The sequence below is a fragment of the Lycorma delicatula genome, chromosome 7 (genome assembly GCF_047948215.1).
Source record: "Lycorma delicatula isolate Av1 chromosome 7, ASM4794821v1, whole genome shotgun sequence".
NCBI lineage: Eukaryota > Metazoa > Arthropoda > Insecta > Hemiptera > Fulgoridae > Lycorma > Lycorma delicatula.
In genome coordinates, this window is record NC_134461.1 from 14129206 (window position 1) to 14153412 (window position 24207).

Consider the following 24207-nt stretch of genomic DNA (forward strand, 5'->3'; position numbering starts at 1 on the left):
CTCTTTGCTGGTTATTTTTCTCTTTGCTGGAAAAAGATATTCTTAAACTTCTATTTAAAGGTGAATATGAGGATCCCACTGTGAGCTCTTTTTACAGACCTCTGATACTCTTGCCAGCAGTATGAAAAGATCCTGTACCTTTGTATTAATGACAGATTAAATTCAATGAAACTGTTGATGGATGATAAATATGGTTTTCTCTAGTTTATGGACAGTTTCCTCTAGCGAGTTTCAATTAGTTTTAGGTCTCTTTTTGGATATACCTAGGGCTTTTAATAATTTGTGGTGGCCCTCTGCTCTGTTTCAGCTTCAGAAACATGATTGCACACAAAATCACATCAATGTACTGTTTACCTATTTCAGCAATAATAGTCATCATTCTTCGAGATGACAACTCAAGATAGGAAAATTACATCCAAAGGTTGTCTGCAGGACAGTGTTAGGACCTTCGCTCTGGGTTGAATTCGATCTTTGATGAGATTGAGATTAGCATGTGGATGTTGCATCACTGTTTATGCAGATGATGGACTTCTGCTGGTTAAAGGAGATTGGAGGAAGGAGATCAAAGTTAAGGGCAGCCCAGGCTCACAAGATATTCTAGTTGTGGAGTCAACAACAAAAGATGGTGTTCAGTCCAAAGAAAACCACAATGTTATTGCTCAAAGGTCAATCAGATGATACATGATAGCTCATGTATCAATATCCCAATTCAGAAGTATAAAAGTGGGTGTAATCCTTGATGAGAATCTTTGGCCAAGAAGTCACGTGTTACTTTCTTTGTTGTCCATAGAGATTTCTCCCAAATTTTCACTCAACTACTATAATTTATAGCACTCTCAACTAATTAAAATGTTTGTGCCTATCTAACACCAAAGGACACAAAATAATTTCCCATAATTAAATTACACACTAGACACACTAGACACACTTATGAAGTATATCATTTTAAGTCTACAAAACATAAAAATTTCTATCCTCAACCTCAAACATATCAACGCCAAATTTATCCTACAAATATGCAAATTTATTTTTTTAATTTGTCAGCTAAGAAAACTAATTATGATATTTCAACAAGAAACAAACACTAACTTTCTCTGACCTGGTTCACTTTTACGAACAAGGTCAATGCCTTCACTCTCTCACATTGCCGCTTTATTACACACTAACAAAACATTATAACTCTATCTTGAAGATAGAGGGCCAAAACGCCTATCTTGGCAGTGATCAAGTGTGCCCCTAGCCATCCAGGTTGGTACTCTAGTCTATTTGAGTATCAAACCCCTTCAGCCACCTTCTGCAAGGCTAGAAACTTAAGGAAGTAAGCACACTGCTCCACTCCCCTCCAACCTTTCATCTTATCAAATATGGCAAATATTTATTGCTACAACCAATTCAGTGTTAGAAGAAATTTATAATTCACAAGTAATTTGTTTAAATATTATATCAGATGAAAGTAAACAGAATACAAATTTGTAGTCTGAAGATTTTGAATATATAATAATTGTTAATTTAATTTTTGTTTAATTTCTCATGTTTATATAAATTATATATTTTCATAGAAAATATTCATTAAGATATAAAGTGTTCAAGTAAGACATGAACAGTTCAATCACAATAATAATGGCATATCAAGATATACAAGGTTTTATTTGAGAAATTTGTATACAAGTTTTTTGTTTAGTTAATAACAAAAACTGGTTAAAAAGAGCTTTTAACAAAATAATTTAAAATCATACTTTCCATATAAACAAGATAGAAATTTCATTAATTTATGACCGAAATGAAAATAATTATATAATGTTAAGTACTTACAATGTTAAATGGACTTGATATTTTCATTCCACATCCACCTCTCATATTACAATATCTGACTTTAATTACTCTTGTAATTGGAATTATATTAAAAATCCTTGGCCAGTTACAATAAAAAAAAAATATTTCTAACAAACACAAAAAAAAGATTAAAATTAGTTTTCTTAATATCTAAATATTCTTTCAAATTTAACAAATCGCTGTCATTAATTGCTATTTATTGAATATAATAAATAGCAATTAATGATAGCGATTAATATATTACATTACATGTATAGCCTAATCATATACCCAGTGCTAACAGCATCTTATAGAGATTATTTTGAAGACTAGAGAAGCTATATATGCTTTATATGAATGCTTTTACATTAATTATATTTTGATTAATTTTACCGCAAATAGAATTCCCTTTCAAATACGAGGGTTATTTTTTTTTAAGGTCCGATTGGTCATGAAATTACAACCAAAGTGAAAATAAAATATTTTTTATTTGTAACAAGTACTTACATAGTTACGCTATTTCTCTACATAGTCGCAACAACGATTTAGACATTTGTCGTACTATGGTGCCAACTTTCCAATATACCTTTGTCATAGAATGGAGCCACCTGTGTTTTCAGCCATGTTTCTACGCTGGTCTGCAGCTCGATGTCTGTGCCAAAATATTGTACTCCTAGCCAGCGTTTCATGTGAGCAAAGAGGTGAAAATCGGATGGAGCCAAGTCTAGACTGTATGGTGGGTGATCAAACACTTCCCAACGAAAACGCTGCAGGAGCTTCTTTGTTACAGCTGCAGTGTGGGGCCGAGCATAGTCATGGATAAAAACAATGCCTGATGACAACATTCCTCTCAGTTTATTCTGAATTACCCTGTGTTCCGGTCCCAGAATACAGTAGCCATACACTTTCTGTTGGAGAATGTTTGCTTTTCTTTGGTTTACTGGGAGAATTAGAATGCACCCACTATTTGTTTCTTCAGTTTCAAAATGGACCCATGTCTTGTCCCCTGTAACAATTTTGTTCAAAAAATCTTCTTCATTGTGGTAGCACTGGAGTAACGTTAGGGAGGTGTACATTCTCATTGTTTAGTGATGATCGGACAGCATCTTGGGAACCCATCTCGCACACAGTTTGCAGTACTGAAGTCTCTCACTCACAATGGTGTAGAGAGCTGACCTTGAAATTTTAGAAAACTAATCAATTCTATTTTCTCAAATTGTCTCATCCACTCGCTCAATGAGATCATCGGTTGACACTCGCTTCCTTCCTTGACCACCTGCATCATGAACATCTGCACATTGCAGATGTTCATGATGAACATTTCATGTTCATTGCATCATGAACGTCGCACTTTGCTATCACTCATTGAAATTTCACCGTACACATTACTTATTCGTCAATGAATTTCAGCCGCATTACACCCCTCAGCCTGAAGAAATCAAATTACCACACGCACTTCACACTTGGCAGGAGATGCTATTGTTGTAGACATGTTTACGTGCTAGCTGCGTGTTCAGAACTAAATGAAGTGATGCAGCATGATTGAAGACCATACTAGAGACGCTGCGCAACACATATATACAAAGGTTCATCCGATATTTGCACGGGTTTTTATTTCACGACTGATCAGACCTTGAAAAAAATAATCCTCGTAGGTGCAATTTTTTGACAAAATTCCTGACAAAATCAATTGCTTGAATAAAGACCAATTATCCCATCAATTTGTGTATGGTGTTCAAACTGAACAAAGACAAAGAAAAGAACTGACCTATTAAATAAACATTTTTGCATGTTTAACCAGATTGTAAATTTATGCTTTATTACTAAATGGATCAAACCAAAGTTTCTTAGTTTTTTATTCAGCTTTTGGATATTAAAATTTTAGTAATGAAATGAAACAGCAGCAACTGCTGTGAATATAATAAAAAAGGATCATTTTTTTATATATAGAGCAGTTCACAAAGTAACCTCAATTTGTCTTTAATAATAATCTACATAGATAAGAATACTTTATTATATAAAACTTAAAACTACAGCATTTAACTATTTTTTACTATTTTTTTTTTAACTTTTTTTTTTAGTTGTCATTTAAATTCAAGCATTTGTCATAGTTTTTCACTAATTTGAAAATGCCTTCTTAATAAAATTCAGCCACCTGGGTACCTAGCTAACCTTTCACGGCATTTTGAAGTTCATCATTACCAAAATGCTGCAACACAAACCATTTCTTCATGTAAATGATGAGATGAAAATCACTTTGTGCCAAGTCCAGGCTGTAAGGGAATAATCAAAAATGTCCCATTGGAATTAATTCAGAAGTTCCACAGTTCAAGTTCTGTGAGGACAAGCATTGTCATTGTCACGCAAAAAAACAACACTGGATTACAACATACCATGATGTTTGTTATGCACTATATGTATTATAATTAAATTTGATGTATTTAATACTTACAGTCAATATATACTGGAATTTTAACATTCTTACAGAATTAAAATACAAAACGTTAATTGCTGTTCTACAAATTCTATTATTTTTAATAAACCATTTCAGTCCCAAAAGAGAATTGCAAAGCCAACTGGCTTTTCACTCCATACTTGTAGATTTCAACTCAGTAATGTAGTAAATGATTTCTCACATATGTGATTATTCTATGCAAAAAAAATTTCCTTTGTATTGGTACTGATTTATGGCCCTTTAGTTAATTACTCTCAAGCCTGTCTTTGGTTTTTGTCAATAGTCTTGGAACCCGTCTTTGTGATAACAGAATGTACTCTTCCATCTACAGAATTGACACCCACTTCAATTTCAAGCAATTTCATCAACCATATGGATCCAATCAGTCGTACTTTTCCTTGAACATCTACCTATTTTCTACAACTTCATGCCCTCCAATAAAATTTGCTGGCTCCAAACTTTTCAACGCCAGTAAACTTAATTGGGATTTGTATATGATAATGTCATATCCCCAAACTGTGCATGTGTAGTTTAGTCAAAATTTTGAGGGTTTGATGCCCTCATTCGTGAAGAAAGTCACAGTATTACACTGGACAACAATTGATGAATAATATAATGGCAAGTGATGGTGGCATCACTTGCTCTGACTGAGAGGCAGCCAGAGCCTCTATCCCCTCTTCCCACTGCCAACATCTCTTCCCACCAGCCCAGTTATGTTTCCAATTTATATTTCACTACCTCTTGGGTCTTTGTTTACACGTTCCATTTCTATAAAAGTCAAGTTGATTCTGATTTTCATATGGTGGTTACACATGCCTTTCTATCTATGGGTAATCACTGAAATGTAATTTATAAATACTTTTTACATTATTCATAAATATTTAATAGTATACCTATACTTACAAGCAACACGAAATATAGAAAAATAACCAGAAATACAAGACAAACAATTAACAACAAACAGTCAAATTAACATTTTGAGGAAAGATGTTATAGATTACTATTATCAGAATTTTATTACTATTCAGTTTCACAATATATTTCTTCAACCATTGTTTAAAGACCATTGTTCAACTATTGTTTAAACCAATGTTTCTCAACCCGTGGGGTGCGCACATACTTAGAGGGGGTGGGGCATGTTAACACTAAATCAAGGTTGCAAGCATACCAAAAAGAAAATATTAAAGCAATTTATTAAGTTACTGTAAGGAAAGCCAAACAAAATACATCCTTACATAATAAATAGTAAAAATACACATTTACACTGATTTTAATACACTTACAAATAGGATGTATCAGTCATGCACAATGTATCTAATAATTAATTTATCAATACTAAATTAAAAACAAATTTACTAATTATTAGTGACTCCCTTAGAGTATATTATTAGTGTCTTGCAGAGCAAAGAGTTTTGAAAGTTTAATATTAGAAATGGATGTTCTTTTTCTATACTTAGCTGAGATTTTTTTTTTTGTCTTCAAAGAAGATCCGGTTTCGCAAAGGTAGGATGTTGAAAATGACAATAGTATATGAAATATGCTCATTTTTTCAGGGCAGAAAACTCATCATTCCTGCCCAAAATTCAAAGAGTGATTTATTATTAAATTTTCTTTTGATTTTGCTACTTGCTATGAAGTCTATGAAGATTTCTTCTTTGGCAGTTTTAAAAAGTATTTTCTTGCTGATAACTTCTTAGCAAGTTATGAGTGGTTTAGGGATCCATTTCAAAATACTGCATTTCAAAATTCTTTGCCAGCATGGATAAATGATTTTCAATGGTTACAAAAACAAATTTCTCATCTTGTTCCTCAGCCTTTTAAGTTTTAATAAATTCATCCACATTTGCAAACATTTCTAGGTTTTTTCTTTATTTAAATTTCTGCTCCACAATTCCAGTCTTCTACAAAAAGCATTAACTTTATCACTTGTATTCTACATGTGTGTATTTGTTCCTTGGAGTTTGAAAATTATTAATAATACAACTGAGTAATTTACCTTATACATGATCAAAATTTAAGTTATAAATAGTGTTTTTAATTACATATTTGTAAAGTCTGTTCACAGACATTTTATAAAAATAAATAGTGTTTAAAATTTAAATTGATCAAAGATATAAAAGAATATATATTATTTCAATTAATCATCTGTGCTTGGTAACAGGCATAATTTATGAATAGGTCTTCTTAATGGACCGTTAACTGTTTGTAAATCCACTCTTACAACATTGTTAGAGCCCAGATAAACCTGGGTGAGTTTCAAGTTTCCAATGCATGGGTGGAGAATTTTCATTAGTAACTAATATTAAGTCCCCAACACAAAGATTACACTGATGGAAAACACCATTTATTGCGATGCTGTAAATAATTTAAATAACCCTTTGACAATCATCTCCATATAGATTGTACAAATTTTTGTAGTAGTTGCCAGCAGCCTAATCGATTTTAGGTTAATTTTAAGTTCAGATAAGGAAGTAAGTGGACGGCCAATAAAGTGGGTCTGGTGATAGTGGTTGTAAGTTGCTGTGATCATTTGAAATAGGGAAGATAGGACGGGAATTGAGACAGGATTCAATTTGCGTCAAAATTGTATAAGGTCTGGTTTGTCCTATTACATGACGCATATGATATTTAACGCTTTTGATTGCGCTTACCCATAAACCACCAAAATGGTGGAGAAATTAAAGACCAAGTATTACCTTTTATTGTAGTAAATGCACCATGTCAGATTTTAAGTTTTCTGAATTTAAAAATGATACAAATTTTCAAGTATATTTTTGGTGGAACAGAAATTGGAACCATTATCAGAAAAGACTAGAGTGGGAATGCTCCTATGTGATATGAATCTTAAGTGCTGCTATAAAAGACTGAGGTGTGAGATCAGAAACTAATTCTAAATGAATAGCTTTAGTGATGAGACATATGAAAAGTGCTATATAAGATTTGCTTAATGTTTAGAGACCTCGAATCATATTGGACCACCGTAGTCAACTGTCCACATAGAAAATAGTTAGGAATAACTCTGGAAGATGGTAGCCGACCAAAGTGTTGCACTTAGGTTTTTACATTTACAAATGATGGAGGAAATTAACTTTCTTGCTATTTATTATCCAATATTTTGTGGTAACAAATGATGAATAAGTTTAGTTTTGTTTAGTACCTACCTCGAATTTTAGTAGTTAAACTTGATGGTGAGATAAATAACTCGCATTCAATTTGTTAATTGAATCATAGGAGTTGAGTAGTAAAATATGACCTAATATAACATGAATATTCCTGCATGAAAGCGGAATAGTCTTATTTAAGGTTGGGATTTTTACAATTCTATAGTACGATTCTATAGTACACAAGTCTTCTTCGACTTGTATACAATCCAAATCTAAAACATCATCAACAGATTTCAATTCAATTTCTGGTTGAATAGTGTCATATTTGCTTCGCAGTTCAGTAAGATTTCTTATTTTAATTTGTAAGGTGGGAATATCACCTAGTGAAGGATCATAATTGTGAGTAAATGTGTCAATCCTAGTTACAGCAGCCTTTAATAACTCTTCGTCTAACTGTTACCTATTCATAATAATAATAATAGTAACAACAATGTGAATTATTAATAATGTAAATTAAATGTGAAATGAATTAATATTACAATAATGATAATACAATGTAAATTAAATGTAAAGTAAATTAAAAAAGATGTTACGTAAATTATGTTATACATTTAGATGCTGTGGGTTGAATATGAAGATTCCTGAATGATGTTTCTTCAAATTGTAGGTATAATCTGCAGTTCTGGTAGATTGGATGAATTCTTCAAAAATGTAGATTAAATATATATCTGTGGTCGGGGGACCGATAAAAAATGTAAGCTGTCTAATATACTTGAGATTATAATTATTTTTATTATGAATTGTAAATAACATTCATATTTCATGTAGCATTATAAACTTGTGAATCATTGTGTAAATTTATTGTATTAATATATGTAATACCATAAGTGAAAAAATGTAATTGAGTGAAAAAAGACTTTGCAAGTCCTTTGAGACTTGCAGACTCGTAAGACTGGAAGAAGGACTTGCCTGAATGAAGTGATAAGCTTGCTTATATACACTGTGTACGGAGCTACTGAATTGTCAGGAAACAGAGTGCATCCAAAAGGAGCTGTGTGAGTTGTATAGAACAGAGTAACGCCGAGAGGAACCAAGTGCATTCGTAAGGAGCTCAGTGAACTATACAGAGTTGCCTCACAATAAAATAGTGAAACAATGTACTGTGCAAACATGTCTTAATAATTAATTTACTACAGTTACAACTGCCGTTAACACAATATTCAGACCAGGACTCTGACTCCCACTTCTATGGGAGCCAGAGCTTCTCTGTGGATTGTGCACTATGTCCAGACTGCACTATGAACATTTTTGTTTCACAAGTGCTCATATACTTTGGATCTTCCAGACATTGAGTGAGCGCCATCAGTGCAAATTCCGATGCAATTTTTCCACTCTGTTTGTTTTGTTTACAAAATCATTTAAGATAACAAATAATGCGAGTGCTGTTGCTTTGAGTTCTATTGGTTTGCAGAAAATTAGTTCTAATTTTCTTAGTTTTTCTACTGCTGATATATCAAGTTTAGGGAAACCTCATTCATTATAACTTCCTGACCAAAAAACCTCATTGATCATTTGGCATCACTGATCTCAATGAAAAAGAAAATCAATAATGGTCATTTGACATTCATTCTAATTAGTCAGCAGCAAGACGAATAGCCATAGCAGGATCTGGGGACAAAATGTTAGACAACTGGAACATGTTCATGATAGCCTGAAGGAAAATGTATTTTGTATCAAAGTTTAGTATCAACACCCATTCCTTTTCAGGAAGAACAATAAATTGTATTTTGTTCCTGGATATGTTAGAAAATTTTCTCCCTTCACAGATGACACTCTTCTTCCAGCTAGCTGGTGCAACCAGCTAGATATTAAGCTGATATTAATCAGGATTTCCTTCAATAACCATTAACAAAGTTTGTGAATCCCAAGTGTACGGTCACCTCATCCTTGGATTCAGTGCTATTCATTTTTTTATAGAGTTTCTTAAAAGATCCAATACTGCTTCTGTTTTTACTTTACAGTCTTGCTATACCTAAAAATCTTATAACTGCAAATATTGTAAAAGTGACACATACCAGATGCATTGTTTTAAGGTTGTTAAAAATTGATTTCAAATTTCATTTTTCACAGCCTGCAGCCAATAACATTTGAAATATGGGATGAAAATGAGCTTCTAAGGAACTGCCTGTTAAACACTGATAGTTTTCCTGTCTAACTTCCCATGAATTTGTCTGACTACATTCCATACTGGCTGATAAATCTGCAGTTTCTTATAAGTACTGATGGTCTGTGGTCTACCACTTTGCTCATAGTCCTTTATCCAGTCCATCTCCCAAAATTTCTCTATTAGTAGTCTAATACTATGTTGAGTAGGAACCAATAGACTTGAAAAACAACTGAAAACTGGTCTTTATTTGTGTTTACTCACCATGTTCACAAAAGATATCTTAGAAGAGATGTCACAGAAATTCTCAATCATTAAAGGTGACAAACACACAATGAATAACAAAGAATCAGACACACCGTTTCTCTCAAGGTTACCAGCCTGACTGGCTGATAATGCAAACTGCACACAACACAAGAATTATGTATAAACTTACATTGAAAATAACTTTTGTAAATTATTTTCTAATGTGTTGTATGAGCATAAAGGCTTTACAAAGAGTATTATGGGGAAATAAACGTGGTTTAAAGCATAACACAACTGTCAAAATAAAGATTAAAAATACAATCAAAATAAAGATCAATGGTAGTCTCAGCCACAAATTTTCATTTAATATGGTAATGGAGCAAAGTGACAACAGCCTTTCTGCTGACCTAAATGTACTGCTGACACATATAAGTAAAAAATGGATCAATTTCAGCATCTACAGATTAAAGTTGGATTTGTATTTGATAGTTTTACAGATCAGCATGTATTACACCTTTAATAAACCATCAGTGAGAATACTAGAAATATATTTATAGTAATATTACTTGGCAACATCATGTAAAGGGGAAAGAGTTACCTCCCTGAGAAAAGAGTAATTGTTTCATTACAACAGTCAACTCATTTTAATTTTAATAATAACCATAACAATTTTTCATTTATAGATATCAGATGTAGATATAAAAAAAAAAAAACAATGAATAATACCTTGTACATTTTCATAGTCTGATACAAAGTAGTATTCATAAATGGTTGGATAATTCAAATTCCCAGAAATTGCTACTTTTGCAATTATATGATAATTGTATTTCCCTGCTTTAAATATTTCAACCACACCGTTTGGAAATGTCTCAACCATGAATTTAAATTTTGTGACTTCATGATGTTCTTTATCTAAAAAAACATTATTTAAACAATTACAATTATTTTATAAAAATAATAATTATTTAAATAATTATATTATTATAAATAAATATAATAATTATAATCACCTTCAGGAATAGGTAAATATGCTACTCTACATGTAAAAAGGTCTCCCCAGCCTTTGTCTGTGTAAGGGATAATATGGTAAAACCATCAATAGTACCACAAAATATACAATTATAAAACAAAATATTTAATCTCATTAAGTTCATAATTATTTAAAATATATAAACACATGTAATGTTAAGTACTGTTAAAAGACATGATGCAAAATTATTGAAAATTATTTGAGCACTACATTTATGTACTCATTGGATGGAACACAGAGAAATTCAGTGTTTTCCTAATTTTTGAATTTGTATTATTTAAAAATTTATTGACAGAGTAACATAGTTTCTGTAAAAAAATTTTTAATTTTATCTTAATTGGTGAAAATATGTTTAAAACAATATAGAATTTATTAAAAATAATGGCCCTTTCACACAAGCCAGATTATATTGGGTTAAGTTCCATGAAAACAGTTTAATTTTAATTTTTTTTTAATTTTTCACACTGCACTCTCAATCAATGAGTTTTTGGCAAAGAAAATCATTCCTGTAGTTCCTCAACCACCTTATTCACCTGACTTGAGTCCCTCCAACTTTTTCCTGTTCCCAACTTTAGAACACCTTAAGGACACCATTTTGGAACAGTAGAAAACATTTAAAAAAATTAATTGACCATCTGAAGGATATTCCAATTTTTGAGTTCCTACACTTGCTTGGCTTCCCAAGGGAACTGTTTCAAAAATGACAGAGTCCATGTACAATTGGATTGTAAATAAAAAGTTTTTCTGAACCAGTCTCGTTACTTTATTTACAGACCTCATACATTCCACTGAATGATTGAAATCCTTATTTAGAATTTACTAGTCCTTTTAAATAACTATGATCTTTTATATGTACAGCAGCATCAGAAAAGACGCTTAGAGAAGTGAATGTTTTGAGATTTTCAATATTTCTTAATTTGGTATCCCCATTGGGATCCCAGACTTGAGAATTGTGCTGTGCATCAATGAATCAAAAAATTAAAGTGCCCTTAATAAAAACAGATTTTTATTTCATTAAGCAACAACAAAAAATATAGTCTGAAGTCTGGTTTCACCTAATATCAAAATCAGCTATTATATAAGCAAGTGATATAATGATGTCCAAAAATACACATCCAACTGTGCATTTTAAATGCTGAATTTTACAAATCTATTAATCTATGTAACAAATCAGAGAATTGTATTTGGAAAGATTAATAAGAATCAGACAAAAATCAAACAGCCAGTTTACCTTCAGCAATAATTTCAAATTCAGAAGAAGCTGTTGCAGTAACCAAAGCCTCTGTATTAATTATTAAATCGTTTTTACGAGAGCTCATTATTTTTACACTAGACAGGTCGAACTTCTTTCCATCTGCTAACAGTTTCCAGCTATAAATGTCTATTTTATTATTATCTTGTGATTTGTTGCTCTCCTCTTTAACAGCTGCTCTAAAACATGAATATTCATTTGGGCTTGACAGACCATAAGCTCCTGGGCAGTTGCAAAAACACCTGTAACAAAAAAGTAAGGCATGTGAAACAACAGAATTAATTATGTCATCATTGGTTAGCAGTAACAGTAGTAGTAGTAGTAGTAGCAGCAGCAGCAGCAGCAGTTGTAGTACTAGTACTAATAGAATTAGTAGTAGCAGTCACTGGTAGTTGGTATTAGTTATTAGTAATAGTAGTAGTTTGTGAATGCATCTTCCCAAACCAGCTGATTTGGAAGTCGAGTGTTCCAACTTACTTTCACATGGATTTGAATACCAGATCGTGGATACCGGTGTTCTTTGGTGGTTGGATTTCAATTAACCACACATCTCAGCAATAGTCGAACTGAGACTGTACAAGATTGCACTTCATTCACACTCATGCATATCATCCTCATTCATCCTCTGAAGTATTATCTGAAAAGTAATTACCGGAGGCTAAACAGGAAAAAGAAAAGTAATAGTAGTAGTATGTTATTATCCACAATTCCATTTAACCGGAACGGTTTATCCAATGTTATAATGCTGGAGGCATTCATAATGACAGGACGTTAAGTGGACATAATTTTAAACATGATGACCATTGTTATATTTTATTACGTTACATCTTTATAGTAGTTTTACATCTTTAGTTTTAGTTTTATTAAGAATATAATATACATTTTTTAAATTCCTGATGATGGAATTCTATTTCGAAAGTGTTTGAACGCATATATAAAAATTGTTGGCAAGTGGGTTTTTTAATTATTAATTATATAATCATAACAACAGGCCATTGTTTGATAAAATTATTACAATATATGTATAATTTTTGTAAAATATAATAGCGCGTGTTTACTGAATATTAACGTCGAGTAATTTCTTTTATATGCATCATTAGGATTTACAGGAGATGCTTGTGAATCGGCTGCCTGAACATTCGTACACAGTCTGTACTTGAATATAAGGTAACTGAATTAGGTATAGTAGAATATTTTTTTCTACTTTTAATCAAACGACTTAACATTTTCCTCAGGCATTTGTGTGTACACTATTTTTTTAAATTATTTAATAAAAATTAAAGTATGATTTGCATCTACTACTTTTGATTTGAGGCGAGTTCAAGTCAGATAAATTATTACACCTAAGGATCTACGATGTTCTTATAATGAAATTAAATGTTGATGAGTGATTTGAAGATAAACAATATTACTTAAGTTTACAGAAGCATGTGATTTTAACACAGCAGTTTTTGAGTGTATACTTTTTTCAGTGTGCCTACTTTTCAGTTTTAAAAGCAATTTACCTCTAAAGGATAAAAATTGTTAAACCAACTGACAGACCTAGTTCAATGTACACTACAAACAATTCTGTGTTTACTTCATTTAAACATTTAAACTAGCAGTCATGACCAGATAGAGAAAAAATATAACAGTTCTGCCTACTTAATTTTAACTATTATAATTATTTTTACTTAATAAGAGACTTATCTTTAATAATAATTTTTTTGTAGTTTATTTAATTACTACTTTTCATTATATAAAGGTTTCTTACACATAAGTCACAAAACATTGTTAAACAGAGTAAAGTCACAAAATCCATTTTATAAAACAAAGAGATTTTGTAGTTTTGATATCTGTAATTAAGAATGTGAACGTAGTTTTAGGAATAAAAAATGTTAAGATACTATACCCGCGCTAGTTCTTTAGCCATTAAGCGGGGGAGGTATACAAATGTGTATTATAATTATAATGGTAATGGTTTAGCATAATACCTCAATTAAAACATTAACGAAAATATTAATTTATCAGCATTACATCAGTTTTATCAGTTACTTTAATACATCATCATTAATAGTTTTAGACTTCCTTTTAAATTTATTATTGCATGTTAGTGTGCTAATTCAGGCCTTTTTCGCACAGCCATTGTGTATTGTCTTTTACTTTAGTTAATTTTCATTCTTATTTTAGCTTAAAATATCTTCTTGAAAGATTAAAGTAATGCATTCTAAAGGGCTTGAAATTACTTAATATCAGTTATGACAAATTGTGACAAAAATCAAGAAAATAAGCATTTCAGTTCTGAAATGCTTACATACTCCAAATAAAGATAAAAAAATAAAAACTACAGTACAACCCAACCATGGCAAAACGTCTGCCCTAATGTGAAGTAAAGTATAGATTTACCGTGGGATAATTCACTAAAAAACGTTTGTTAAGGAAATGAGGTTTTGAAGTATTACCTGGTAACAACAGGTACTAGAAGGAAATAAATACAGATAAAGGATTTTGTAAATATTAAAAGTTTACTTAGACGAAACATGAAACGCATGACAAAATGATTATAGTATTTACATTAACTGCAAAGGATTGAATAGAAAGGAATAGAATTTTAATACTGAGTGCTGGGAACAGAAATAAGTTCATACCACATGCCAAGCTTATATCAAAGAGTGACTTTCTGAAAAATGTAAAAACTTTTTTCCTTTTCTGTATCCGCCTGTATGGTTGAGCGGCCCGGCCAAATCCCAAATTGATTATCGTGAATACTGATCCTTCCGTAAGTTCATCCAAAATTCAGGAAGCCAGCATTCGTTCGACCGCCTTCCCCAACAAGCACAGGGGCCGATATTCTAGCTGCTGATCGCCACTCCTGGTTTTCAGAAGAAAGACCACTCTGGCCTCCTTCCAGCAAATTGGGAACGTCTTTCTCTCCATTCCGTAGTTCTCTATATCGACAATTTGCCTCGGTATCTTCGCTTATATCACATTTAATAATTTCCGTTACTTTCTGCTCCTGGCAGGGGAACAACTTGTCAACTTGTCGTACTACTTGCTCTTCTGTTAAGGACGGGCAGACGTCAGCCAGAACGCTTCATGGCTATCTGGTCATATCCAAGTCTTGGCACAGCTCGCGCCACTTTTCTCTCTTTGCGCACTTTATCTCATAATATAACGATTTCTGCTCGCGAAATAGGCTTGTTCGGCCTCCTCATACGCGACTCCACCATTTGGCCGTAACCTCTGTTTTTTGCGCTTATGCTTCTGGAAATCCCGCCTGAGCTCCGCAATTTTATCGGACCACCAGTACGCTGCCCAAGTTCTTATCCCGTGCTGGAATTCTCATCATCTCACGAGTGATTAAGGTCTGTAGTAATTCCGGCGATAAATGGTGATCACCGGCAATCCGCCTAGCTAAATTTTCCACAACATCGATTTGCCACTGTGTTGGCCTTAAAGGCGAAATTCGCCCAGTCACAATAAACCCTTGGTCTTTGATTTCAAGAAAAGACGCACAATAGTCACTCGCGGTTTGTTCTCCCAGGATCCTCTTACGAACATAGATCATAGATCATTCCAGCGACCATTTAAAATTGTTAGTTCTAACACAGAGGAGTGCTCTCTGGTCTCAAACTCAGGAGTACTGTCGTTGACACAGTACAAACCGGCGGCTTGGAGGAAATCCGCCAGTACCTCACCCCTGTGGCTTGTGTAGGAGCTGCCCGTGATCGCCGGCTTGCTGTTGAAGTCACCCATAATTACGCTTTCTTTCGAAACCTGGTTGCAACATCGTAGAGCCGTTCAACAAATTCTTCATATGCCAAGTCACAGTTCGGCGTTATGTACGTCCCCACCACAACTGTATCGGCCAATTCTAATGGAACCATCCCTGATAAACGGCTCATTAACTGCCACCGAATCGATGACATATTCTGGATAGCTAAATCCCCTTCAGTATCTGTTACACCAGTCATTACGTGCATTTTACATTTTTACATCAGTTAAATACAAATCACACAGCCTTCAAGTAGTCCTCAAACTGACCACATCCAACCTAACATGATTCCCTCACACTAACTGACCGAAACCGCGGAAGCGCGAACCCCGCGCCTAGTCCAGATTTGACAGCACTGTTCGTGACTGTGAATGCCTCGGAAAACGAACGAGTTGAAAAGTAAATCGTGCTACACTCATACCAATCAAAATTATGTCTTATGTAACATAGAAATTCAGACCTACACCCAAATAAGTCGACGAATTTTGGGTGGGTTTGTCCCCGGCTCCTGCGCGGACCAGAATGAGATTACGTTCTCCTTATTAGGTGATCTAAATTAGAGCCCCAGCACCTGATAATCTTTCCGCATCGTCCCTGATGTAGGCCCGCCAATGGACCCACCACCCGATTCTTATTCTGCTCTCGACCAGCTTACGGGCCGGACGAAAATTTGTGTTATCAGTAACAATCTTGGTATGACCGTAAGCCGGCCGCACCGATGCGACCCTGAACTCTTCACCCTCGCCAATTGTTTTCGAGTTCGCAGCGCTAACTTCTTGAACTGTGGTGTCTGCGTCGACGTCCTTTATGTGTATCACCGCTCTCCTGATCTCAGGTCCACCTGCAGGTCGGCTGCCTTGTCTCAATGTCGTGGTAAATCGTTCCGCCATGGTGGTGTCTGATTCTAAGAAATAGCTCGTCATTACGGCCTCGTCATACGAATGAAACTTCTCCCGCATCTTCCTTGGATATACTAATCTACAATGCACAAATCAAGTCCGCGTAGGACTTACTCTCTGTCCGGACCACTACTACCATTCTGCTGCCCTCCACCGGAGGTGTAGATCTTTTTGAGCCACCTGTCCCAGGCTGAACTTAGCCCGTAGGCCCAACCGGCAGTGACATCGAATATTCACAGATACAGACCGCTCTCTAAAGAGAAAGACTAATAACTTCCTTATTAAGTGATAACCGAAGACGACCCTGACCTCTGAATGACCCTACTCAACGACGCTTTCAGAATAACCACTGCTGAAGCACGGTCTGCCGCCGAGGAATTTAATATATATCCAAACTTGCACCTGTCAGATGATGCAGAGTCCTCACCCATAATTGACGTAATGTCACAAACATATCACCTGGTTTAAGGATCACCGGCCATCTGCGCTCGACCCAAATCATTGAAGATACAGGTATCACCTAGTTCCGTGGGTAAAGTCTTCAACTGGTTAACCCTGCTAGTACATTCAGACGGCCATCTTCGTGGCGACAGGTCTGTTAGTTCATCCATCAGATCAGACTTACGTATGTCTGACAAGTCCGGTTCCCTATAGGGCTCCGTTTGAGTGGCCTGGGTTATCACTTCCAACGAAGGGGACATCTCCGTCAACTCACGAAGTCCATTAAATACTGCCGTAAACTCTTTCTTCTGAACAAAAATATGTTTTTTCAGACTAGTGCCGAGGTTCTGTTTCAGCACCTGAAGGCGCCAATCCCAACCGGTTGGTTAATTCCTTCAGGCCGCCTGCAGACGGCTCTTCTTCCTCAGACAAGACTTGCCGACACCTCTTCTTGCCTTTCAAGTTTACAGACTTCTGCAGCGACGCTGGCAGGGGTCCTGCAGCTCCCAAGGAGTTTTCTAATAAATTTTAGAGTGATGAATCTTGGATATTTGAGTGCGATCCAGAAACAAAGCACCAGAGCAAGGACTAGCACATTTCAAACTCACAAAGTCCCAAAAAAAGCAAAAATGAGCAAATTGTAATACCATACCATTGTAATTTGTTTCTTTGATAGTAATGGCATTATCCATAAGAAGTGTTTGCCTACAGAACAGACTGTAATCAGTATGTTTATCAAGAAATTCTTGAAAGACTGCGGAAAAGAGTTGTCCGCGTGAGACTGGCCATCAAAGACAACTGGATGCTGCATCATGACAATGCACGTTGTCACATTTCACTCTCATTCAATGAGTTTTTGGCAAAGAAGTACATTCCTGTAGTTCCTTAACCACCTTATTCACCTGATTTGAGTCCCTGTGACTTTTTCCTGTTCCCAACTTTAAAACAACTCAAAGGACACCGTTTTGGAACAGCAGAAAACAAAAAAAAATGTAACCAACCACCTGAAGGATATTCTGGTTTTTGAAACGTTGCGTGGCTTCCCAAGGGAACTATTTCAAAGGTGGAGTCCATGTATAATTGGATTGTAACAAAACTCATATATAAAAACAACAGAACAGTTTTAACATATTTAGTTTCCTCTTTGAACCGAGGAGTTTTGATGATCGAAGTGACAGTACTGATGAACAAGATGGGTGTTAACACACCCACACCCTAAACAGACTTTAAATCTGTCCAACTACTCGATTCAAGTGATAAACGCCATCAATTTTTGTACAAATTTTGTGTTGCTGTTTTTACACTATTGAATTATTTCTGTTTAGTCACTGTAAATCACCCGAAAATATAACTTCCCTAAATTCTGTAATTTTACATTACAATTTTATGAAAAAGAATAAATAAATTGAAAAACAGTAAGCAATAAATTAAATTAAATTAATTTTTCAATAAACCGTCTTCAAATTTAAACTATCCAATCTACACATGATTCTATAATAAATTATTATATTATATTCTTTATAATAAACAAGTGAAATACTTTAATATAAGGGACAACCTACATTTATGAAAATTATGATTGCATACAAAATTATGCAGAAATTTCCAAATCATGTTAGAACTGCAGAAATGAAAATGAGACAAATCTTGTACAAGAGGCTGAAGAAAATTCTTGCAACCACTGGTTGATATAGAGAAATTAAAAATATGTAATGTATTTCAAAAACTGATAAAAGGATGTCAAAAATGTTTAACAAAACATATTCACTTACATGATGGGAACTTCAGGTACGGTCAAGTTTTCGACTGCATAAATAGTTATATGTGTACTGTGACCAGCAGGTCTTTTATCACCTCTTTCACTTTTCACTAGCAGAGTAAATGTTATATTTTTTCCATTCTCAAATTTGAATGTAGGAGAATATGTGTTACCTTTTATTAACAAAAACAATTAATTAGTATCAAATATTATATTAAATTTAATTCATTAAAAATAAATATTACTAAAATTATATTATATGAACATACACACAAACTGTATTATTAAAAAGAAGTTAAACACTGACAAGAACATAAGTAAACGAATAATAATTTATACTGTGTTGTTCTGGGTAAGAAGGAATTCTTACTCGGGAAGTATCTTATCGGTAAGTATATATAGTATAGTATATTTTATAGTATAGTATCGGTAAGTATAATATTTTTAAGTAATATTTTTTTACTTTAAATTTCATCCGTTAGAATCTAGTAGTTGCAAGTCATGCTATATAAACAACACATGTCTAGGATACATAATGAAGGATACATATTTTAATAAACTTCAGTTTTATTAAAATGAACAAAAGAATAATAAAATATAATTTCAACTTAAAAACAGAAAGTAAAAATAAAATGTGTATAAATATTTTAGTTTGGCATTATTAATAACTAATCATTCATTCGTAATTTATGGTTAGCAAAACATAATATGGTGATGCCTTGCTCATATCAAAATTTAAATACACTGTGCAATTAAGCGCATTAATTTTCACCATTTAATAGATCAATTGTCATGCATAACACTAATGTTAATTTTGTACAGATATGTACTGTTATCATCTGCACAGATTTTCATGATCGTTATTTTGTCATGTACTATGAACAACATCCTTAAGCTTAATTATTACTTAGGCTTAATTATTTTTAACTTGGTTTGATTATTTATAACTTCACAACACAAACATTCTACTTGTTTCAGCTTATTAAGTGAAAAACAACTGGTTGTTTTTCTTCGTTAGGTTGGCTTCTCTCTGTCCTTCTGTAAATATAACTACTCCATAATATATTACTTTCAGAGTTGACTTACCACACCATAATAATGAAGAATTAAAACTATTCTGGATCCAAAATTAAAAACCAAATTTTTTTTTTATTTTAAAAATATCTGCTGACTCACTGTACTTTAAAGAAAGTACCCTTTCACTACCAATTATTTTTTGGTTGGAAGAGTATAATTTTGGGTAATTTACATTATAAATATATAAATAAGCAATGCTATCAGAAAATACCTATAAATTAGAATTGGGGGGGGGGGGGGGCTTTGGGGGCAAGTCGCAGGACATTCATGAAATGTAATAGCATTTTATTTTTTCAATTATTTTATCAATATTATACACACATAATAATCATTAGAAAAATTAGTTCCAAAAATAAAAATTGTTGCTAAGTTTTAAAAAATAATTATAAAAATAAAATAGAAATAATTTACACTCATAAAATTGTTGATAATTACAAATTTACAATAGTAAAAAATAAAAAACCAATTATAAGTACAAGAAATGAAAAATAATTATCAAAAGAGTTTTTTTTTGTTGTTTTTTTTTTAATGAAATTGTAATTCTACTTTTGTTTTCTGAACACCTGATACATCTTCTAGTCTTACCTTGATACGGTAAATGATCTCACCAACGTTAGCTAGAAATTTTGGAAGGGATTTTGGAACTTTAGCTTGAAATTGTTTTACAATTTTCTTTTCCCATAGCCATCAGTTGTTCAGCTAATTGAACAGAAAATGTTATTAGTGGAACCTTTTTATGTTTCACTTCATTGAATAAGGTCCACAAATTTACAACAGCTATCATCAATAAGTTATAAAAAAACTTTCTGGTCTGAAAGATCTATTCCCCCCATTGTTCTGTTGTAAAAATCAATTGATTCAGGGCAGGCTACCTCAAGTTTATTTCCATCTTTTTGTTCAAGAGTTGACAATTACTAATAACTACGACTTCCTTGCCGTCCTGCCATCTAGCAGCCAACAGGCATCTGAGTGGATTTCAAATGATTGATATGAAAATCAATTATTTGAAATTCATATTCACCTTTGCCTAACTTTAAACATTTTGGCATTCTTTTTCAGTATGAATTGCAAGTACTAAGACATGCGCAGTCAAATATTTCTAGTATGCATATAGTAGTAAACAAGCTTATCAAAACAAAGTGTTGCATCAGGATCGCAAATAGTTGATGCAGATCTGCCCTTGAATTTAGACATTGACTCATCAATGCTCTAGAAAGGGGTCTCTTCTCTAGATATTGAAAAGGTAGACTTTAAGCATGAAACCACTTCATCATTGTAACATGTCTTTGAACAGAACTGGATTCTGAGGTTCATTCTGATATAATTTTGAAAGCAATGTCTGGCACCTGTTTCTTGCTATTGCTGTTTGTTTATTGATTCATTTCCTAAAGAAGTATTACTCTACCAATAGTCTGAAAACTTTCGTACATGATTGTATGACATAACCAGCTTCATTCCACTAACAAACACCATTTCACTGAAATTTGTATAATTAATATATTATTCCTTATTCCTGCCTCAGTAACTCAATTATCTGATTTGTACAGTGTGCAATGTACAAAAACAAGCTTTGTGAAAACTTTTTCAGAAAGTATTCATATTCATGTGATGCCATGGTTATCTTAGTCAAAACTGCAGTTTGTCGATTTTCTGACTTTCAATCTTGGTGAAATTTTGTTATGCAACAAAAAATGTTCATTATGATTATTCTGATCAGTTGTATCATTATTATTAATATTGTTATAATAAGTGGATTATCATTACCTTCAGCTTGCATGACCTTGCCATTTCTGTCGCTGACAACATCCTCAGAATCAGAAGAATTAGCAGGACAATCTTTTTCTGACTCAAAACTCAGAAAATAATGATTCATCTGAAATTACACTAGTTTCCAGCTGGTCCAATATCTGTTATTAAGTGTTAATTCTTTTACTTATTGTATATCTGAAACAATAGAAATAAATATCAATTTAGTATTATAATACAATGATAGAAATGTGTAAAAAAAATTGAAATTGTTTAAAAATTTTATGAAAAATTAAATATTTCATAGGGCATATTGAAATAAGTACGATTTTGTAAGACACAGTAACAGTGAAATAGTAAATAAGAAGTAATGCAGGTAAATGAGCAAATTAAACATAACCTACTTGTTACGTGAATACTAGATAATTTCAATACCATTATAAAATACTACTGGGACAAATACAACCCAGAGAAAAAAAAGTAAATAATGAAAAAATGGACTTACCAAATAATGTAGCTTTGCTTCTATTTTTCCACTTTATACAAACTCTTCAGTAAAACTTGCAACACGATTTACATAACCGCAATAAATAATAATTTAAGAGAAATAACGGATACATGGCCACTGTAAAAGTTGCAAGGATGTGCTGCCATCTATCCTCTATTACCAGTGGGAAGTTCAAATAAGCAAATCCAACAACTCTTCCCATCAGTACAATTTTATCAAGCTCTTGAACATATGAATCCGATGGTACCGAAAGGGTTAGGTGAAAAATAACCAGTTGTTTTTCTTCTGGTGAACGCGTCTTCCCAAATCAGCTGATTTGGAAGTCGGAGAGTTTCAGCGTTCAAGTCCTAGTAAAGTCAGTTATATTTTTACACAGACTTTAATACTAGATCGTGGATACCGGTGTTCTTTGGTGGTTGGGTTTCAATCAACTACACATCTCAGGAGTAGTCAAACTGAGGCAGTACAAGACTACACCTTCATTTACACTCATACATCATTCTCATTCATCCTCTGAAGTACAGTGATTCAAAGAAACGGGAAATTTTGAAAGTTGTGTTGGTAGCCGTGGGCAATTGGTACCACTTGACAAGTGGCGCCAGCCTCTCTAACCTAACCTGCCACTTAGTTGTCATGGATCCTTGGAGTGGTGCGCAACGTGCATTTGCTATCAAAGCGTTTTACAAAAACAATGACAGTGTAGAGGGAGCGCGTAGAGAATTTCGCGACAATTTTAATCTGGGACGGCACGACCGTGTTCCATCAGCACATGCAATTAAAACATGTGCTTTTTTTTTTTTTTTAAAATGTATATCTAATTTTGAGGAAACCGGTTCGGCAATGAAAAAGAAACCTCCAGGCCGTGAGCGAACCGTCCGTACACCACAGAATGTTCAAGCTTTACAAGATGCTGTCACACGAAGTCCACATCGGTCAATCCGTCGTCTCTCAGCATCTTTACAATAGCATAGTTCAAGCGTTCGAAGAATGTTAGTGAAGGACTTGCAATACCATCCACACAAGTTGCAGATCGTCCAGGAACTGAAACCGAACGATGCAGTTATGAGAGCACAATTCTGTAATGTAATGCTTCAGAAGATAAATGATAACGAAGAGTTTGTTCACGAACTGTGGATGTCAGACGAAGCGCATTTCCACCTCAGTGGATTTGTTAACGAGCAAAATTTCAGTTACCGGGCACAAGAAAATCCTACGCAGCTACACCAGCGTCCGTTGCACAGCCAGAAAGTGACCGTGTGGTGTGCTATGTCATCTTACGGTGTTATAGGCCCTTACTTTTTTGAGGATGACAACGGTCTTGCAATTACAGTGACGTCGATTCGTTACGTAGCCGTGCTTGAAACCTTTGTTATGGAACAACAAAAGAGATTTCCACCGATTCTTAACACAGCCTGGTTTCAACAAGACGGAGCAACGTCACATACTGCGCGAATATCGATGGCAGCTGTAAGCCGATTGTTTGGACAACGTGTCATTTCACGAAACGGTGACATAAGATGGCCTCCCAGATCGCCTGATCTCTCAGCTTGCGATTACTTTTTGTGGGATCACCTTAAAAGCAAAGTGTTCCACAGTAGACCTGCTACAACGGAAGAACTGAAGGCAAAGATCCGAGAAGCAATTGCGGAAATTCCAGTTGAGATGTTAAGTCAAACCATGAACAATTTAACGAAGAGAGTTGTGTTTACGTAGAAGAGGACCTGCAAGATGTCATCTTTAAAAAATAAACTAAATGTATGTATCCTAAAATGGCAACATTTGTACAATTACATGAAATAAAATTCATTTTCTAAAAAGAATTTTTCATTAACGTTATTTAATTTGTAAAATTTCCCGTTTTTTTGAATCACCCTGTATTATCTGAAAAGTAATTACCGGAGGCTAAACAGGAAAAAGAAAGAAGTTGTTTTTCTTCTGTTAAGTCAGCTTCTCTCTGCCC

At 33.8% G+C, this 24207-nt stretch overlaps 1 protein-coding gene across 2 annotated transcripts in view; it reads right to left on the reverse strand.

Moving 5' to 3' along the window:
* Window positions 1-21911, reverse strand: part of LOC142328042 (uncharacterized) — a 40264-nt gene extending 18353 nt beyond the window's left edge. For both annotated transcript variants that reach the window (XR_012757157.1, XM_075371490.1), the window contains exons 1-4: window positions 21758-21911; window positions 18930-19089; window positions 12043-12305; window positions 1813-1940 (exon numbers count right to left, since the gene is read on the reverse strand). Coding sequence is in view for 1 of the 2 variants with exons in the window: in XM_075371490.1 (XP_075227605.1) it covers window positions 1813-1940; window positions 12043-12305; window positions 18930-19089; window positions 21758-21866 (660 nt within the window). In the remaining variant the exon portion in view is untranslated. The remainder of the gene's footprint in view (window positions 1-1812; window positions 1941-12042; window positions 12306-18929; window positions 19090-21757) is intronic.
* Between the last annotated feature and the right edge of the window lie 2296 nt (window positions 21912-24207).